This window comes from Pollicipes pollicipes, unplaced genomic scaffold (assembly GCF_011947565.3).
Source record: "Pollicipes pollicipes isolate AB1234 unplaced genomic scaffold, Ppol_2.1 Scaffold_1600;HRSCAF=1878_pilon_pilon_pilon, whole genome shotgun sequence".
Taxonomy (NCBI): Eukaryota; Metazoa; Arthropoda; class Thecostraca; order Pollicipedomorpha; family Pollicipedidae; genus Pollicipes; species Pollicipes pollicipes.
The window spans coordinates 14,527,745-14,548,027 of record NW_023595962.1 but is presented as its reverse complement, the minus strand read 5'-3'; the positions used below and the strand labels follow the sequence as shown (position 1 = coordinate 14,548,027).

Here is a 20,283-nt window from a genome sequence, read left to right as displayed (position 1 = left end):
TAAAAACTACATTTCAAAGATAAAGCCTATTCAAATAAAAAAGTATTGTTTTGTGAACTGTTAAGCATATTGGTAATGTTTCACATTGGAAAGTACTGAAGCAAGCATCAGGTATGATGAAATTAACTTATTTATAACCATTGATAATTGGTATGCTCTCAAGCAGAAAAGATTGCTTTAGACGATGCAACTTCTGTAGAAAATATGCACCTAAATGCATCATAGTTTCACTGTGTCATGAAACATGTATGCATGATTTAAGAGACATTGCCAAACTGGTGGTGCAAAGATCCCTAGCACGCACTTGTAGTGCTTCAAACTCCCAGTGAGGTGTTTTTGGCATTTTTAAAGTTATTTGATTTAAATTGTCATTTCAGTAATAACTAATATCTATGTCTGACTTCTTGTATCATATAGCACCAAACATTATTTGTGTTTGAAGCTGGCATAGGTTGCACAATATTGAGAGCCCATTGACATGTAACCTTGAATACTACATGGGCAATGAGGTGGTAGAATTAGAATGCCTCATCATTGTGTCATGCATGCCAGCATGACCTTGAAAAAGCTGCACAAAGTAATTGCAGATACTGTTTGCAGTGTGTGTCTCAGAAACTAGAGGGTATTACATCTTAAAAGGGGCAGGGCTATGAGCCTCTACAAGTGATCTTCAAGATGGCTATTTCAGTTTGAAACCCTACACAATGTGGAATGCTTTATTTAATGTGAATGGGGAAGGGATGGTCAGTGTCTAATCTGGTCTGCCCTATTCTAGTCACAAATGGATGGCACATGCCCACCTTTGAAAGCCGAGGATGAGGAAGGTCCCTGTCCATCTGAAGATGAATGTGCTCAACCATTCTTCCCAGGTGGTGAGGATTTTTCTGCTGTATGCTTGTGTATAAGCATGCTCGTTCATGCATGTGTGTGCATGTGTGTAGGCATGTGGATGATAATTATTGGGCTTTGAGGATGTGATGGTTATTTGAGCCTGTGGTAAGTATGTATATGTACATACTGCTACACAAAGTCTGTATCCCCCATGTTATGGGCATGCTCAACATTAACCCCATGGAGCAGTGTCTGCTTCTCAAGGTGTGCTAGCAATCTCAGTTCCCAGTTAGCATTTTCTTACTTCTTTGTTTATGAATATCACAATGTTCTCCAATTTTACATGGCCCTTTCTGCTGTTAATTTGCCGCCCCATTTGAGTCAAGTAATTGTGAGAACTTTTTGTGAACCAATTGTCAGAACTGTTGGCTTTGGTTTCCAGGCTTGCTTTGGGTGGCCAACAATTGATTTGAAGAAGATGACAATGCAGACAACTAATTTGATTCTAATTCACACTTTACAGATGGTACTCTGGACATCAAGCCGGACCCATTGACCTTGTCACCTTCAGGTAGGAGTGTTCGGGTGTGGAATGCATACAGTGTTAGCTTAATCTTTTTAATGAGCATTTCTCGCTGGTTTTATCTTGAGTACTTGAGTTTTAGGATGCACTAACAAATGAGATCATAAGGGCGCAGAATGACCTCAGTTGTTGGCATGCCCCAAAACTCCAACCATCATCATCATCAGAATCATCACCTGTAATACACTTGGTTAGTGTGCATGAACAACTCATATACTTCCTTTGTTTAGTTCAGACATACTTTAAAACGCTCCTATGTCCATCATGCTGTGGCACGGCTTTGTGCTTGCACAATACAACAGAGCAGTGTGCTGCGCCCCACGTGAATTCGGTAAAAGCGTTTTTGTTTCGGCATTCATGCAGCAGTGCTAGTATGTCACTTCCTAAACTGATACCAGCAGCTGGGCTGGAGTGGTGGGCCGATGTTGGGCTGCTGTTCGCTGCAGTTCATTCTTAAACTCCGCGGAACTAATTGATGAGGTGTCATGAGTGAGCACTTTCTGTTACATTAGGCTTGCTACTTTGACGACGAGACCAAGGTCTCCGAAGTTGCTGCAAATCGTTATCATGGGGAACCACGATGGCATGGTTATCGCGCGGAAACAGACGTTCATGGACCCTTCACACATTACCGAATGTTGTGAATGTACTTACGGTTGAAGGCATTTCACCTGTCACAAAGTTTTTCGAATATGGTCTTAATAACGCAGGAAAAACTCGTTGTGGAGTATTGTTTCAGCCTACATAGGTTAAGAAGCATGCAATGCCCGCGACTGTGATGCTGGACGTAATGCTCTCACTGGCGTCCGTAGCGAGCCTGATGGTAGATGGTTGGCTTATCATACAGCGACCCAATCATGGAACGAGCTACGGGGTGCCATGTTTAACGTCGTGGCATGCATCGAGGTCGAAGCTATCGTTGCAAGCAATCGCGCTACTTAATATATGTTATGAAACCCGTGAAACGACATCGAGGAGGCGTGCGATAGTACAAATAGCAGGCTACGGCGTGGCGATTCAGAACGAATGAGTTCAGCTGCAGGGAAGCACCGCCAGCGAGAGCCGTCTGGGCCTTCGTGCGCTTCCTGGTGCAACACGGCGAGAGGCTACCGCTGCCGCTGGCCGAGCGCGTGAGCGATGCGAGCGGCCCCCGCCCTTCGATTTGGTCCCTGTAATCGCATTGATTCTCAATTTATTTGTCCCCTCATTCTGATTTGTCCCATCAAAATTGAGGTGTGGCTACACACATGCGTATAGTACCATAAGCTTGCTCCCTGTGCTCCCATTGATTCTCAATTAATTTTTATCTGAATTCTACTTCGCCCCTCTATTCTCGAGGACGTGTCCACGCGCATGCCTGTAGACCTCAAAAAACCGGCCCTCCAGCATGTAAAACACACGCACGTACGCGGACCGACTGCGCTGCTATTGCAGGAGCAGCTCTGAGCGACTCTGATGGCTGCTCGGAGGCTCCAGCTGCAGACCACCCGGACCCGCCTGACGCCAGGGATGAGTGGCCGGCGCCCGTCGCCTCGCATGGTGAGTAGGCTTGTGTGTCGGGACCTGTTGGTGGTTTCACACCAGCCCCAACCGCTGCCCTTGCAGCAGGCCCGCTCGTGGGGTCTAGCGTCAACCGGGCAGTGATTTTGTGGTGATATGCGCCACAGCACCCCGAAAATGAGTTTGATGAGATTCTGTGATTGAACGCTTGACTTCTTTGGCACGGACACTGGTGGAATCCATGCATTATAGATGTGCTGGACCAGACAGCAACAATTTGGCCCGCGACGTAGGGCAAACGCCATTAGGACAAGCATGTGCAAAAGTAGCGGCGATTCCTTCATTATGCACGGAGGACTCAAATAATGCATCTCACGTTCACTTCCTTCACTTTTTCACGAGCATCTTGCTCGTGAAAAAGTAAGGCTCTAAATGACGCAGGGAGTCTGAACATCGTTTACTTGCTTGATTCCACGTGCACCAGACATGAGTTGGCTCCGTCAGCAAACGTCGCGTGTCTCGTCTTCAGGCCTGGCTTGGTCCAGTTGGTGTCGGCGACATCTGTGTCACGTGACTCCCTGAAGGGCTCCCGACGCTCGACCACGCATGTTGAATGCATGCTCGTACCTCCAGTGTGGAGATCATGTGAACATGCTGGAAATGTCAAGTTTATTAAAACCAAGTGATAATCGGCCATATTTAACTCGCAATATCTGTATCGGGTTATAAGCCATCTCACTGGGTTGGTTGTTGATACCACCATCGCATGAAGCTGGAATGTACGTACATAACTGGTTGCTGTTTTCCCGCGCCTGACCAGAGGTATTTGTATTGGTATTTGTTGCCTTCACCCAGGAGTTTGGTCACCAGCTGTGCATACTACAGCAGCTTGGTTGCCACCTGTCCACACTACAGCGGCTTGGTCACTAACTGTCCATACTACAGCAGTTTGGTCACCAGCTATGAAAACTACAGCAGTTCGGTAACCAGCTGTCCATACTGTTGTTTTCCAGACGACGCTCCCGATGTCCAGCCCGATCCGTTGGCGTTGTCTGCCTTAGACGAGGATCTGCTCGCAGATACCAGTCCCCCGTCATTCAGCAAATCTGGTGAGAAGACCGTTGGGCTTATATCGGCGATCGTGATGTCCCATATAATCAAATTCTGAAAGTTTGTGCCGACTGAAAACAATCAAATGTGTCAAAAATAGAAGTTGTTGTCGAACAATTTCTAAGAAAACTGAGTACTAGCTGATAGAGCATGTCGCACCCTGCAATTTTCAGCCGTGACTCGTAACGGCGTCGGCCGTGACGACGTGGCGTCCGTTCGTTACGTATCATTGCGCCTGTTTCTCACAAGGTATCGCCAAAGCGCAGCTGGACAACGAAGCTGAATGTAACGTATCACGCTTTGCCTCCGTCCCAGCCCATAACCGGGCGGCGCTGCTGACCACCAGCTGTCGTAGTGGCTGGATGGCGGACGGGTCTCGATGGCACATGGACATTGCTGTAAAGTAAAATGGTATGATAGAAAGCAGACTTTGATTTGTAATCGCTCATGGACAATAGGGTGGTTTTGTTGTGATAGTGGAGGTACTTTCGTAGGTTGTGTGCCGAGAATGGGTTTAAGGGCCCTTAAACTTTAATATGAACTTGTGGTTGATGCCTTTGCTATTTATGAGCAGACTGGAAGTGTGCTTTCCGGGGCTTTGGTACCCTTTGCCATTTCGTACTCGTTGAGGATTAGTTTTGATCGTTGCGGATATGCTTCTGCCTAGCGTCTTTTATTTGATATTCTGTCTTCTGTGGTAGTTGTTGGCAGCGCCACCACTTACCATCAAGCTCACTACGCGGCATTAACTTACGGTTTCTAGTGTCGCGCAAGCCTGGCGCCGTAAATATCATTCATATTAGGATATAAAATTGGTGATGTTTTTTCACGCCGATTATTTGACTCTCGTGGCGAATTATGATTAGGAGCACCACCGAACGCATTTATCAGAATAGTAATTGTTATAATAGGTCGCAATAATATAATATAATAGTAGGTTACAATAGGTCCGGGCAACGATCCATGCTTCCGCCGTTACTTACCTGCTGCGTGCTGGTTATTTGGGCGATCTTCTTTTTTTTTGAAGAGTGAGGAAGCGACGCATGTGGCCGCGCGCCCTGTTATAAAGCACCAGAGACTGCGCGGGCCATGTTAGCGCTCTGAGGCCTCGGCGCGACCGGGTTTCGAACCTGGGCTCCCCACACGGCTGCCGAAGGCGCTAACCACTCGCTCGCCATGTTTCCGTTTTGAACGAGTCGATGTGTTATTACCTTATGGTCACCAATTTTTTCACCAAAGCTGACGTGGTGACGTATGATAATGCGAGTTGGACTTTGCTTTGCTATGTTTGTCTTGATGCTAATTGTTGTTTAGCGCCACACCCAGGATTCAGATGTGCTGTTTTGTGCGGTGAAGCACCTCACGTGAAGAGTGCTTTTAAACTTGCTGTGACGGATGGCGTGATTGCTGCGGACGTTTGCGGCAGCCACTGAGGAGTGGCGGCAGGCATTCCTACTAAACGTAACTCATTGAAACATTGTTTGTAAAGGCACGGCGTCTGTTCATTACACTTCGCCGCACCTCTTTGGCATTTCGAATTTCCACAATGTGACATGAAAGCTGTACACACACCCGCCATTTTTTGGCAACGTTTCGAAAAGCCGCTATCTGGCATGAAAGCTGAACACACACCGCGCCAGTTTTTGGTAGCGCATCGAAAGCCCGCAACCTGATGTGAAAGCCGGACGCACCGCACCAGTTTGCGCCAGGTTTTGGCAGCGCATGGAAAACCGCAATCTGACGTGAAAGCCGAACACAGATCATGTTGAGTCAGTCTGTATGTCCCCTCGGGCTGTGTCGCTCAGCTGACAAGTTTCCACGTGTGCTGGATGGTACCTGTGTCGGCACTGTAAGGTAGTGCAGCAGGACATTCGCACCCTCCTATCAACCTGGTATGGGGTTTTCATTTTACCAATAAATATTATGCCGTCGTGGACAACAACTGATTTTTATAGAAGATGATTGGTGGGGGACTGAAGCCCTCCTCCTCATATCATACCAAGGGCTGAGGAAGGGGAGGGCGGGGGGCGGGGGGGGGGGCTATCACCAGGGCTGGTCCACTGCAGGTTACGCCTCGGGTTACGACCTTGTTACAGCCCCCAGTCACGCCGGGGCGCCCGAGCCCCGCTCAGCTGTGTCGGTCGGTTATGTTGGGAACCAGCCGCACCAACGGCTGCCTTCGCCCGCCACGAACGCAGTGCGAGGCCGCGAGGGACTTCGGATATGACTCTCGGCCCTGTCAGACGTCTCTCTTTTGTTGCTCGCGGACATTGGTGATTATGTGAAATGGTGCCAAAGGATGCGAACCGGTCTCGCTGCACTGCGGATGTCTTGACATGCATTATTTCTCCATACCCAGGCTGCAAGCCAAGTCACTGGTGGCATTTCGCGTGGCGGAACGCCTCCAGTGAATAAGAGTAAGACTTGGAGGGAATGTCCAACGTTTGAAGATATTTAAGCAAGCATTAGATGTGATGAGATGAGCTCACTTTAACTGTTGGTATGCTTTGGAGGAAAAAGGATACTCTATAGAACGCAATTTCTCTGTTTAGTTGATATGTCCCTCACACGTCATTGTTTGATTACGGCATCGTATCGTGTACAACATTGATTGAGAGCCAATTCACACCCGTCGCTCTGGAAAATGTGCTCACGAACGCCGCACATCAGTGACTCGACAATAATATTTTTCGTGACCTTGATCGCCGCACGGCCAACGGAATGCAGGATTTGAATGACGTAATTATGGTGTCATGGATGTCTGGCTTACCATGAAATAGTCTCTCCGAAATAGTCTGCCCATCTTCGCGGGCGTCTAGACAGGGAAATATGCGGTTTTAGGTGACGAGAAGGCAGGGCTGCGAACTGCACCGAATGATCTTTGAGATGGTTATTCCAGTTCAAAATACCATACAAAGGTGGAACACTCCCTTTAAGACTTCGTAATGAGAGGATATTAAGTGATACGACAGGGGGTAATTTTTTGCGAACATTCTTGGTAGATGTTGGGAAGCGCTAATAAACGTTCTTTTGCTGCATTTGTCCGCCCCGACATAATCTTAAGGTTTGATCCGAGCCGTTTGGATGGATGGATTTCTGGGTTCGAAGCTCACACTAAGCGTGCTTGTTGTGTGCGCCCTCACCCTTACCGTCGATCGCGGTTCCAGGTTAACGGCAAAATTTGGGGGGCGAAGCTCCAACATGCCGCAAGCTCGGTACAGTCCGTCCTGCCATTGCGCTCATCACAGTGGGAGGCGCCTAGCGTTTTCAGTTTCAGCCACTAAACATGAACTCGGATGATGTCCCGCGCCATGTTTTGTGAAAGCATATGCGGAGTGCTGGCGGATGTGCTTCATTGTCTTTCATTGTCCGTTTGTTTCCACTTCAGCCAAGCTCCGGTTTTCGGTGGAGGAGGGGTTTCGCCGCGGGACCTGTGTGTATCAGGCAGAGGACGGCCACTCGTACCTCGTGAGGTACAGGCCGAGGAACTCTGGCCGCCTCTATCTCAAGTAAGTACCGGCTTGTTTTGCAATTTTTTCCGCGGTAGCTTCGTAAAGAGATCACGTATGGTTGTTGTTTATGCGCATGATGTCACATATGGTTGTTTTTTATGCGCATGATGTCACGTATGGTTGTTTTTTATGCACATGATGTCACGTATGGTTGTTTTTTATGCGCATGATGTCGTATGGTTGTTTTTTATGCGCATGATGTCACGTATGGTTGTTTTTTATGCGCATGATGTCACGTATGGTTGTTTTTTATGCGCATGATGTCACGTATGGTTGTTTTTTACGCGCATGATGTCACGTATGGTTGTTTTTTACGCGCATGATGTCGTTCGCTTGGTGGTAACTGCAGGCGGGCTTGTAGCAGCTTAGTTTGCCACGTGAAGCTTTCAGAACTTAACCCAGAGCGCTACTCTCATGTCGGACGATTTTGATGCAGCGAACGCGAATGCGCTTCTAACGCGCAAATGTATGGTTAACGATAGCTTTCGTTTGCTCAAATGGCGGCGGGTTATGGAATCTCGGAGCATTTCTTTCCATGTTAGCTCTTTAAAAACAAGTGACGAGTGATTACGGGCGGAGTAAGCCGTTGAATAAACCATCCGAGATTTGGCCGCCTTTTGCCGGATCCGGTTTCCCATTATGGACTACAGCTTTGCTCGGACGTTTTCGCGTCTTTCGCAGCCAAATGACTGATTCTCCAGCTTTGCATGGGCCATTCGACGAACTGGAGGTGGGCCAACTCTGGGAATACGCTTGTACAGCGTGGAGCATTTCACTGCTCATGCGGCTTGTGGCAACTGCCGTTGCGACGATCTAATCAGTCGGCGACATTGACCGCGCTTTAAGAGTTTAGGGGCCGTCCATAAATTACGACCCGCCTTTTGGCCATTTTAAAGCCCTCCCTGGTTTTGCGCTGGTTACGGTGGACAGCCCACTCCCCTTGGTTACTCTGTGCTAAACGTAAGACCGCAAAAACTGTTCGGCCCTTACTCACACATCGATGCGAAATCAATTACAGGCGTGTTCCATGTGATGAGAATACCCAACGGTGTCTGGTTTTCAGTTGTCAATTTATTTTTACATGATTTCGGCGTGATTTGAAGCCACATCAAGTGTGACGTTACGATGTGCTTGAGCTGCCATCTCTCTCCCCTGTTACAGCTCATTTACGCTTCGTAAGAACTTACCTCCCTCCACACGTGACGTCATGTATGTACAGCCTCTTGCGGCAAAATCCGTGAACCCCTTAATGTAATCGTAGCGCGCTGGACCGGCATTCATATATCCGAGTTCGACTCCCAGTGAGAACCAAAATTTTCTCCCGATCTGGGCACTGACATCATGAAGGTGGCAGCGGCCAGACAGCTCTGACTCATCGTGGCGCAGCGGAGAGAAAACATCACACGCACTTTTCTGCCGGTGGTGGCGCTGCAGGCTCACGTTAAAACACACGCCTCGTGAACGACCCCCGCGTGGGCGGCGTAGCTCCGGACCAACCCCGGCCCGGGGCGTGCACGAGTGTGGCGAGATCGGCCTGGCGGGGATTTGATAATCTTGGCCAGCAAAACGAACCGGCGGCCCTTTGCGGATGTCATCAGTGGGAAACGCGTGGTAATGACCTCCAATGGCTACCTCTCTTCGCACGCCCGCACTGTGCGTGGACCTCGCGCCTCTTGCCCGCCTACGTTATTGTGACAGTTCCGATCCCCATGCGGTCTGCGTGCCCCACAGTTAACCGAGCTGATCACACATACAGATTGGTAGGAACGCCATTTGAATGCTGCAAGATGCCCGCTTACTAATTTGTTCTGTAGCTGCGAGTATGGAGTGTGGGCACGTGGCGTTTCATTTTAGTGTTGTGCCATGGCGCTGCGTTCTGTCTGTTTCCGCAGGTGCTACTACAGCGTGGGACACAACGGCTTCCAGTGTCCGGCCACGGCGACGGTGATGGGGTCGTACCTGCTGCGACGGCGGATGCACTCTCACCCCGTGCTGCCGCTTGATCTACAGGTCAGCTTCAGCCCCCCCCCCCCCCCGTCTTGGACTGTTTAAAGTGACCGTTTTGGACGAAGCCACGAAGCCTTAACAGATCGGGTCGACGCGTGCGCGATCCGAGTAAGTGGATTTGCAATTGTTTCGCTGGGTGCAGTGGCCGGCTTTCGTGAGGTTATGTTTCTTTTAAACTCCGGCCATTCCTGTCCCACTCCCGCCCCCACCCCACAGCAATTAAGAGAATGTGCAGATGGGTCAAACTAACGCCGAAATTGTTATTTTTACTTTCAATCCATTCACATTGCCTTAAGACCCCCTAGACCCTGGACCACTTCCTGTAGTCACGACCGCCGCATCTGGCCTAGGAGAGCAGGAATTCGGTGTGACGAAGTCCCCTCATCCTACATGCTCAGTTTTCGACACAGCTTTTTTTCTTTTGTTGTATCACATGCATTGTATCGCAAGCAATCTTTGTCGTTGTTTTTTTCCCAACCGACCCCTCCGCGCAGGAGAAGTGATGTCTGAGAACGCGACGGGTTGGCTTCGGCCCACGCTGGACACGCGCCTCCGTCACCTCCGCCAGGTACGCCGCAACGCGGTCGCGATGCGGCAGATCCTGCGGGCCAACCCCGACGCGCCGAACCACAACATATTCCAAGCGATAGCGCGGGGTGCCGCGGGCGAGGCGCACCCGTGGTCGGCGGCCCGCCAGATGCTGGCGCGCGTGCGCAGGGAGCGGGTCGCGCCCCCGCCCGAGACGCCCGCGCGGGCTGTGGACGCTCTCCAGGCGACCGATGCCAGCACGCGGCGGCACGTCGCCTTCTACGCCCATGTCGGCGGCGAGGAGGTGCGTTTTGATGTTTTGTGTTGTTTTTCGTGGGACTTTTTATGCCTCACGGTGAGAAGGATTGGGAGTTAGCTGTTCGGCCCGCGGCTTGTTGGGCGGAAGGCACTTATGTTGACAGATCGTCAAAGGTAAACATTGTACGTTTCGTGGGAAAATGTGGACAGATCGTCAAAGGTAAACATTGTCCGTTTCATGGGAAAATGGGGACAGATTGTCAAAGATAAACAATGTCCGTTTCGTGGGAAAATGTGAACAGATCGTCAATGGTAAACATTGTCCGTTTCGTGGGAAAATGTGGGCAGATCGTCAAAGATAAACATTATCCGTTTCGTGGGAAAATGTGGACAAATCGTCAAAGGTAAGCATCGCGTCCGTTTCGTGGGAAAGTCCGTGGTTTAAACAAAGTGAAGGCAAAATGGGCATGTTTAACTCTACACGACAAAGTCAGGATATCAAGCCCTTTAACATGCGTTTGAAAGGAATGGAGCTTTGGAATGCCATCTGGTAACGGTGTGCGTTCGAAGGTGCGCTGACTACCCTGGTCATACGGCGTCCATCCGTCTTCTTGAAATGTCAAGTCGACAGCTGTTTCAGATGTTAATTTGAAATTTTGTTCACCCGTTCACAACATCTTGCTCTGTTGCCTGTGTTTTGGTTTCGTAAGACTGCTTGCAGGTTTATGATTGTTAAATGCCCTTAACCGAGCAAGGTTATCTTTAAAAAGCCACACCTCAGAAACCTTAGCGATATTGGTTTTAAGCTGTGCGTGTGTGCTTACGGCACGTTTCTTCCCCACAGCCTCCTCAAGCCGAAATGATATTGGTTAGTTTGAAATAATGTGAATACTACTTTGCAATGATGGCATTTACAGCTGACGTCATTCTGACGTCATTTGCGTGTGCTTTGTCAGTGCCATGACCGCAATTCGAGGCTGTCATCGCGTGCGCAAACAATGTAAAGAAAGACAGCAGAGTCCCGCACCGTAACGCCTGGGTGCTGATACTTAGTGGCGTAAGTTTTCCGGTTGGTTGGGTCAAGAGGAATGTAATTATATTTTCGGACACTTGTCACGAAAATGGAATTGCTCTTACTGTAAACGACGCACATGCGCGAAACACGATGTTCCAGAGCTAAGTATGGGAAGTTTTATATTAGGCCGTAGATTACCTACAGATTAAGGTTCGTGCTATTTGCGGTCTGCGATGTGCATTTTCTGCTGAGTTCCCGGTCGATTTACCCCGAAAGGTGCCACAGGAACGCGTGCAGCGCCCAGCTGAGATGCACGTCCTTGAGCTGCATCCAACGCTCATCCTCAGCGTTACACGAATGCTGCTAATCTCATCTACCACTGAACGCTGGCGGAGGTGGACCGGCGAACTAGTGAACCAATGAACCACTGAACCAATGAATTACTGAACCACGAAACCAATGAAACATTGGACCACTGAACCAATGAACCATAGGGCCACTGAACCAGTGAACCGTTGAGCGCCACGTCTGCCGCAGGCGGCCATCGGCCTGGAGGCGCAGGCGGTGGTCAAGATGGCGCAGTGGCAGGCGGCGCGCGGCACGGCCGTCGAGATACAGGTCGACACGTCGCTGGGCGCCGTGCCGCGGCCGTTCGTCCAGCTGCTGCTGGTGTTCCTGGCCGTTCCCGAGCGGGCTCTCCCCGCCTACTGGGTGCTCATGTCGCACCGGTCGCGGCACCTGTACGGCGCCGTGCTGGGCGCCATCGGCCGCCGGCTGCGCCTGGCGCCGGCCACCTTTCTCGCCGGCTGGGAGGACGGGCTGCAGGCGGCGGCGCAGACCATCTGGCCCCAGGCGCGCGTCAGCGGCGGCTGGTTTCACTACGCCAAGGCTGTGCTGGATCAGGTGTGTAGGCACGGCGTTGTCCTGCTGGTGGAGGATCGATGTGGGAGTGAAGCAAACGCGCGATGCGAAGGCGCTGTTTTATTTAGTTGTGTGGTTTCTTGTGATTGGCACTGGGACTGTATCGTTGCAATGTGTCGTTATCGTTATCGTATCGCTGGCACTGTATCGTTAAAAACGGGAATGGCACATGCTGGGTTTAAGGGGAAATTTTGTGGTGGGACCCTGCGCATTTTTCGTCGCAGTACGAAGGTTTATTGTCGAGTGCCGCATTGCAGAAGCACTGATCGTCACACATTGTGACATCACAATGTGAAAACGTCATTCAGTGTTGCTGACTATTTCCATGAGATGGTTGTGTTCAGTTTGTTCGGGAATTTCGCTGCATTCTTGTCGTGCTCTGTGTGTGTTATCTAAGTATCGAATGCACTCTAGGAGGCGACGAAGATACCCAACCATCCCAGACGTGAAGCCCACTCGATGTGCGGTGTAATTTTCTATTATCAGGGACAAGCGATTTCGGACTGCAACTGCGGGGTTACCCAGCCGCCTAAAGCCCAAAATTGCGTCACCATTGGCGTTCTCGGGGCGCCGACCGCATGCACATTGTAGCTCGTTTTCTCGACCGTATTGCCATCCGGCCGCAGGACAAACGCAGCACGATGGCGCTTAGTGGCATTGCTCTCCATTCTCACAGATCCGACGGGTGGGTCTCGTGGCCGAGTACAAGCAGCCAGCTACCGACTTCGGGAAGTGGGCGAGGGAGCTGCTGACGGTGCCGCTCGTGCCTGCCGACCGCCTGGAGGACGTGTGGGCCCTGCTGCTGGACCGGGAGGCGCCAGAGGTCGGTGGATGCCCACCCCGTGCGAGCTCACGAGAATGATGTGTTGAATAGCGGTGTATGCTAGACTTGTTCGACAGTTGTCTGTTGACGTAGAGTATATTTGAGTATGCGGAGAATGTTTGAAGCATTGATCTTCTCGGTGCGGAGAAATGAATTCGCCAGTCATGAAAATATTTGAGGATAAAAAGTGAGGTATTCGTGGCTTATGGAAAAACAGGTTTTACACGTTTATTTGCATAATTTACGTTGATACATTTATCCTCATAAGTGTAGTGGTTGCCGCAGGCGCGCTAAGCACTACACTACCGGCACCCATCCTCATCTTTTTTAGTGACGACGTAGCATGGAACACAATTATCATTGGTGGAGAGCCTCCACGGAGTATAGCTTGACCCCCTGCTCGCGACCCCAGTCACCGGTGACGGGAGCGCCGCCGCCCCCGCCCGGCCCCTGGGGCCCGCTGCATGAGCGGCGCCGGTGGCGGCAGTCCTCCGGGCACCCGTCCTGTCCGGCCCCCCGGGCCCGCTGAGAGAGCGGCGCCGGTGGTGGCAGCCCTCCGGGCACCCGTCCTGTCCGGCCGTCCGGCCGTCCGGTACAAATGGCGTCTACGAGCAAAACGTCTAATTTTGCGGCATCGGAAAGGGTAAAAAAGCTCCCAGCGACCACCAATCAACGACGGCCAAATTTGTGCGGTCAAGCAGTCGCGCGCGCATCTGTGCGCGTTTTTCCCACGTCAGCTGTAGCCGAGCACGTTTGTCGTCAGACGGCGCCGGAGCTGAGGCCCCAGGTGGACCTGCTGAGGCGCTACATGCAGGAATGGCGGCAGCTGGAGGCTGAGCGGCTCTGTGTCCACGGCCAGCCCCGCCGCGTTAGCGACTACGCCAAGGACGTTGTGGCGGCATTGGCGAGCAAATTTTCGTCGGCGCATCCCAACTTCTGGCTCTTCGTGGAGAAAACCAACCTTGTAAGTGCCAGCGTCGTGTGTGTGTGCGCGTGCGCGTGCGCGTGCGCGTGCGCGTTTGCGTGTGTGTGTGTGTGTGTGTGTGTGTGTGTGTGTGTGTGTGTGTGTGTGTGTGTGTGTGTGTGTGCGTGTGCGTGTGCGTGTGCGTGTGTGCGTGTGCGTGTGCGTGTGCGTGTGCGTGTGCGTGTGCGTGCGCGTGCGCGTGCGTGTGCGTGTGTGTGTGTGTGTGTGTGCTTATATCGCGCGCACGAGTACCGACTGCAGACAGCGAGACGCCGGCTGCTGCGTTCAACAACGCTTTTACCGCTCCGTTGTCCTCAGGCCATCAACGACGCAAACAGACATGGCGAGGCTGCACAGCTGCGGCAGCTGACGGAGGTCAGGAGTCTGCGCGACAACCGACAGCAACTCCAGGCCAAGCTGGCCTCGCTGATCAAGGGTCTGGAAGAAGGACTTCCACTGGAAAAGTACATCGGGGCCGTGATACACCTCTTCCGGCGCCGGATCGCCGCCCTCGAGACGGAGGAGCCAGACGGGTGAACAAAAAAGGAAATCGCTACGAGCTCGTGACCGGCGGAGCACACGTCCGCCAGCGAGGGAGAGAGCACGGGCGACCGAGCCGGCCGCCGTGCGTCGGTGGCGGCAGCGGCGCAGGCTCCGCTGGCTGTCCGACCAGGGTCACGGCTGACCGGCCGGCGGAGCGCGTCCGCCCTGTACGCGCTCATTGTCAGAGGCCGGCGCCGGTGACCGGTGCCTGCCGCGGCTGCGGTCCGGTGAGGGCGCCGTGCGGGACGCTTCAGATGACAGGGTCTGCTCGCTGGACCGAGTGGTCAGGTGCTGAGCTAGAGACGCGCTCTTTCCACCCGGCGGGTGTCGCCAGCGTTCTAAACGGTGTGACAGATCACGTAAGTTGTTAAGTACGTTTGCGAAGGACATTATTCACGTATGTAAGACGGTAGTGTAATAGCCTTATTCCTCGGAGAAACACCAGGAGAATGGAGATATAGATGGGCTGATATTTCGGCAACATGCCTTTATCGAAACAGTAGCAATAGCAACTTCTGTTATTGTTTCGATATAGGCGCGTTGCTGAAGTATCGACCCACTTTTTCCATTCTCCCGGTTCTTTTCTGAGCAATAAAGCTATTACTACTGTTTTATCTGTGTGTGAAAGATAGGGTCATTCTCGATGTGCTAACTGTTACGGAAGCTTTAATAGCGTTTAAAGAAGCGATGTGTCAAGGGCACTTGGGCAGGTGGGACCTCCTGTCGTGTGAAGGGGACTCGTGCCTGCAATACAGGCAGCAACAGCGCAGCTTCGTCTTGCAAAGATTCGAGACACCACGGTGGCCCGAGTCCGTGTCAATGCCGGTATCAGGCGCGAAGTGAAGCGTGTCTTATACATCCCCTCAAGACTACGTGTACCCGTCCTTAAAAGGACCGAGTAGCTACAGCTTTCTGGTAGACAACGAAAAAGCGCGCCATTTTGCTTGACCGATTCGTTTCACGCGTTCAAGAGTGTACCAGCATAAGCTGTTGTGAGACCGTATTTCAGACCAGATTTTATGCGGTGTAGTTGTGGAAGGTTCATTGGACTTCGTGACTCGTGCGCAGTATGTTGACCTTCCGAGCTCTTGGGCCCGATCATCGATATGTCCGCTCTTCACATGTGCACTGTCCGTGTGAAACCATGCAAAGATGAACAATTGCCCTTTGCGAACGCACACTGAAGGCGCCGTTTGCGCACCCAGTTTCATTTGCACCGCGGCACAGACGTGAGCTCATAATCCGAGCAATAAGGCGGTATGTTCTGGCCACTGACAAGGTCAAACAACGGAGGTCGGCGTGCACCCTCCCCCCCCCCCCCCCCCTTCAGCCTACTGTGAAAGTGATTCGCCGACTGTGTCGAGGGGAATGGAAAATACCGACACCGCACAGTTGACGCCGATCACGTGCGGCGCGGGCACGGCACGGGTGGTGTCGTTTGCTACCGGCTTCACCGGCCCTCTCCGCACTAAAAAGCAGGTACGCTGTACATCGAAACATATGCACAGAAACATGCATGCTGCATCTGTGGTATTGCACGGATACATTAAAACATACGTGCTGTATCTATGACACACGAGGCATACACCTCGTACTTAGGACACACATATGGACACAGCACGCTCCCGCCTTTCTGAGTCACAAACACCCATCCACGACAGGTCCCAGTCTGGACCTGTACCTAACCGCGGTTAGTGGTGCGAAACGAACGAAAATCAACTACCTCGGATCAAACGTCAAAAACTTCTTTGCACGGATCGTAACTGGCGTGAGGCGTCGGCAAAGGCGGGTCCAGCGTTGCTGTCCTTGGTTTGGGCCCAGGGGTGGCAGCTGGTGCGAGAGAGGAACCTCCTTAAAACCATAAAGTCCTTCGCGACTAGCTCTGCCCGCTGTCGATTCACACCGCCTGTGTCCCTCGATCCGCGGTGTTCGCCAGGCCACCCGCTCCGGAGCTCCGGAGAGAAAACAGTAACAAGACATCTCAGGTCGCATATATATATATATATATATATATATATATATATATATATATATATATATATATATACATGAATATATATATATATATATATATATACATATATCTATGTATGTGTATTCATATATACATAAACTACATATATATGAATATGGATTCTTTCCGTGCATTTATGATCAATTTGTTCGCGAAAATGTTAATTTGCCGGTTTAAACAATATAAGGTTTACGGCATGTTTTGGGGACACAAACAGCGCACGAATGCCGCATTATATTAACGTCTTTGAGACGAGGATTTTTAAAAAGACAATGCCAATTAACACATACGTGTGACGTTGGCGTTTATATATACATGACAACATTAACGCGCGGTATTTACCTTGTTGCATAACAGTTAAACCCTTAACTCACGAGAAAACACGCAATTCAACTTGACTGATATTCGATATTTGAGTTAAGAACTTGAATTGGCCATCATCACGTAATCGGATATCGATTTTTTTTGCAAGCGACCACGTTTCAGCCTTTGGCCAGGCCTTAACTGAACAGGCCTCAGCAGGTCTCTCCGTGTGAAAGGTATGTCAGGAAAATCACGGCACCAGCAAGTCCCTTCAGATATGATCGATGAAACCGCATCACACTGTGTCTTTTAGCTTCCTCACATGGACTTAAGCTACACGAAGCACTTAAGCATGTGATATGGGTAGCTCACTGTGCTGACGAGCATCGCCACGTCAGTTTGGCATGCCATTCTCTAACATTTCATGTGCATTGCTGCTGCTGAGAGGCGTCGACACGTGTCCGTTTGCCTCTCGGTACGCATTGACCTATGTGCATGCGCAGCTATCGTCGGGTCGACGAATTCCCCTCCATCTGCGACGTCAGTGGCTGACTCCTCGTCGAGGGCGGCGTCTTCCTCGTCATCTTCGAGGTCAGGGGACAGCTTCTGCATCGCCTGGCCGGTTTGCGAGCACAGAAACTCGACTCCCGGGAGCTCGTCTGGAACGTTTCGTGAATGTCTGTGAGCCCCTCTTGTTTTCCCTACAGGCGTTTTGAAAGGACAGTACTGCTCTGCTGATGACTGGTTGACTCGGCTCGGCTCGGCTTGGCTCGGCTCGGCACGCTAAACTGTACCCATAATGCAGACTGGAGATGCCGCCTTAGCTTATCCATGTGTGTTCTCGCTGTAAAGTGTTACAACGAAGCTTTGACATCTCAATCTGGATGCAATGTGAAACATAACTCTCATTCAACCCTCGCCTTGAAGGGGGGGGGGGGGGGGTTGGCGATGCCACAACCCCCTAGGGTTTTTGAGGACACCTCTGCGGCATGATGCTCAATTGCGTCCAAGTTTCCAGTAGCCTGCGAAGCATCCATAACCCATGTTTTGACACAAAGAACGTGTTGCCTCTCCAATCTCGGAGCAGCGGCGGTTTTTGAGGAACACTGCGCAGCGATCTATGGCCGGCGAGGGCGGGCGGCGACAGACAATGCTGCAGAACGCGCGCGGCGGGCCGACATTGCTATGTTAACGGAGCCATATTTCATAGATATATGCCCAAAATACACAAAAATATGAACCATCGTACTCAGAATTGAACAAGGGGGACACGGCTGCTCAGGTTTTGTGTCGCCACATGACATGGTCTTGTCGGTATGATGTATAGCTGAAAAAGTGCGATTTTCTGGAAAATGTAGCGTTTCGCCCCACGTAATAGGGTCAACTATTAACCGAACAAAATAAAATCAGTGCTAATCGCGACATCTTGTTGAGATAGATCCACTGGTCTTATTTACTAGGCACTATCGTTAGTAGTTGGGAAACGTCGGGGCGGAGAACATCGATCCCTCATCACTCCACATTACGAAAACGGCTAACGGAAACGCCGGGGCGGGGAGCTTCGATCCCTCATCACTCCACATTACGAAAACGGCTAACGGAAACGTCGGGGCGGGGAGCTTCGATCCCTCATCATTCCACATTACGAAAACGGCTAACGGATACGTCGGGGCGGAGAGCATCGATCCCCATCAATCCACATTACGAAAACGGCTAACGGAAGCGTCGGGTCGGGGAGCTTCGATCCCTCATCACTCCACATTACGAAAACGGCTAACGGAAACGTCGGGGCGGGGAGCATCGATCCCTCATCACTCCACATTACGAAAACGGCTAACAGAAACGTCGGGGCGCATCGGGGAGCATCGATCCCTCATTACTCCACATTACGAAAACGGCTAACGGAAACGTCGGGGCGGGGAGCATCGATCCCTCATCACTCCACATTACGAAAACGGCTAACGGAAACGTCGGGGCGGGGAGCATCGATCCCTCATCACTCCACATTACGAAAACGGCTAACGAAAACGTCGGGGTGCATCGGGGAGCATCGATCCCTCATCACTCCACATTACGAAAACGGCTTATTAGGGCGAGGTTTCAAGCACGTGATCTTCACATTCGTGCTGCTGGAGGTAACTTGTGCTCACGGATCGGTCAGACCTCTTGATTCCAAAACACGCAAACACACTATGCTTCACTATATGTGTTTCCTCATTTTGCGTTGCTCTAGTCAGTTGCCTGCGCAGATGTAGCCGATGCATTACATCAAACTCGAAACGACCTCCCGCCCGATGAAACCAAAGTGACCTTGTCTGATGCGAAATCAAAATTGAGCAACACAAGTTTCCTTTGGTATGCTCTACGCAAAGCTGCACTAGGTTGATGGGCACCACTATTCATATGCCTCACAGTCTCTCCCAGACAGTAAGCGCTCAGGCGAGCCACGATTAGACTCATGTCCACGACACCGGACATGAGTCTGTGTTCGATATTGACCGGGCAGTGCGTCATCTGATCGTCATCTGATGGCAGTGCGTCATCTGATCGTCATCTGATGGCAGTGCGTCATCTGATCGTCATCTGATGGCAGTGCGTCATCTGGCCTGGTCACACGTCCTCACCAGTACGCACTCGAGCACGTGACTGGCCACGCACGTGTGCATGGAGACGGTGCGTCTCACGCGCACTTACAGCGCGCTCCGCCAGCGGGCGAACGTCGGGAAGCTCGCCGCGCCCACCACCGACCAGCACGGCAAGCCCAGCGCGGTCGCTGTCCTGGTCGAGCATGACTAAGCCCCTGCTTGCTGCGCGCGATTCAAACCCGGCCCCCCGGCGCCGTTTCAGCGGACCAGGACGTCCAGAAAGTGGGCCTCGTACGGTGCGTCACTTGTCTGGAGGGCTGGAGGGAGTGGCTTGGGTGAGATCTGTAGCTGCGAAGTCCGATGTGCACGAACGCTTTGAATTCTTTTCATTGTACACGGTCAACGAGTCATCAAAGATCGGCAGAACATTGACGGGTTTCGCGTTTTCTTTGTCGATGACGTTCGTTAAATGCCACGTAAATCTAGTGCAGTCTTAAGCAGTGAACTTCAGGAAGCCTTAAAACCTACAGAAATGCGATTGGTAATCTTTTATAAGGTTTATAATTTATCATAAGCCTTATATATATATATATATATATATATAATATGCAAGTAATAATGTGATTCATATAATGTCACGGCGCATTAGCGTTACGTGCAAATGAGTCGGAGCCCAGATACTGTTGGAGGCCTGCTACAGCCCTTAATGGTCCAGTTTCACGGCCATGCTCATTTTGACTAACGGGCAACTTTCCCAAAACGTGGATCAAGGTTTTGCGATTTTGG

General features: G+C 51.2%; 1 protein-coding gene across 1 annotated transcript; it reads left to right on the top strand.

Moving 5' to 3' along the window:
* Nucleotides 1–781: 781 nt before the first annotated feature.
* Nucleotides 782–15,326, top strand: LOC119107240 (uncharacterized). Its single transcript, XM_037230692.1, has 11 exons — nt 782–872; nt 1,355–1,402; nt 2,849–2,953; nt 3,928–4,023; nt 7,413–7,533; nt 9,429–9,546; nt 10,112–10,375; nt 11,882–12,247; nt 12,942–13,088; nt 13,852–14,052; nt 14,371–15,326. The coding sequence occupies exons 1-11, from the start codon at nt 782–784 to the stop codon at nt 14,587–14,589; spliced, it is 1,776 nt and encodes a 591-aa protein (XP_037086587.1). The 3' UTR covers nt 14,590–15,326.
* Nucleotides 15,327–20,283: the final 4,957 nt, after the last annotated feature.

Excerpts from the sequence above, each read along its gene's own strand:
- LOC119107240 (XM_037230692.1), top strand. The coding sequence starts at position 782 with ATGGATGGCACATGCCCACCTTTGAAAGCCGAGGATGAGGAAGGTCCC. Across the intron at positions 2,954-3,927 it reads GGCGCCCGTCGCCTCGCATG|ACGACGCTCCCGATGTCCAG; the intron begins GTGAGTAGGCTT and ends GTTGTTTTCCAG. Across the intron at positions 7,534-9,428 it reads TCTGGCCGCCTCTATCTCAA|GTGCTACTACAGCGTGGGAC; the intron begins GTAAGTACCGGC and ends CTGTTTCCGCAG.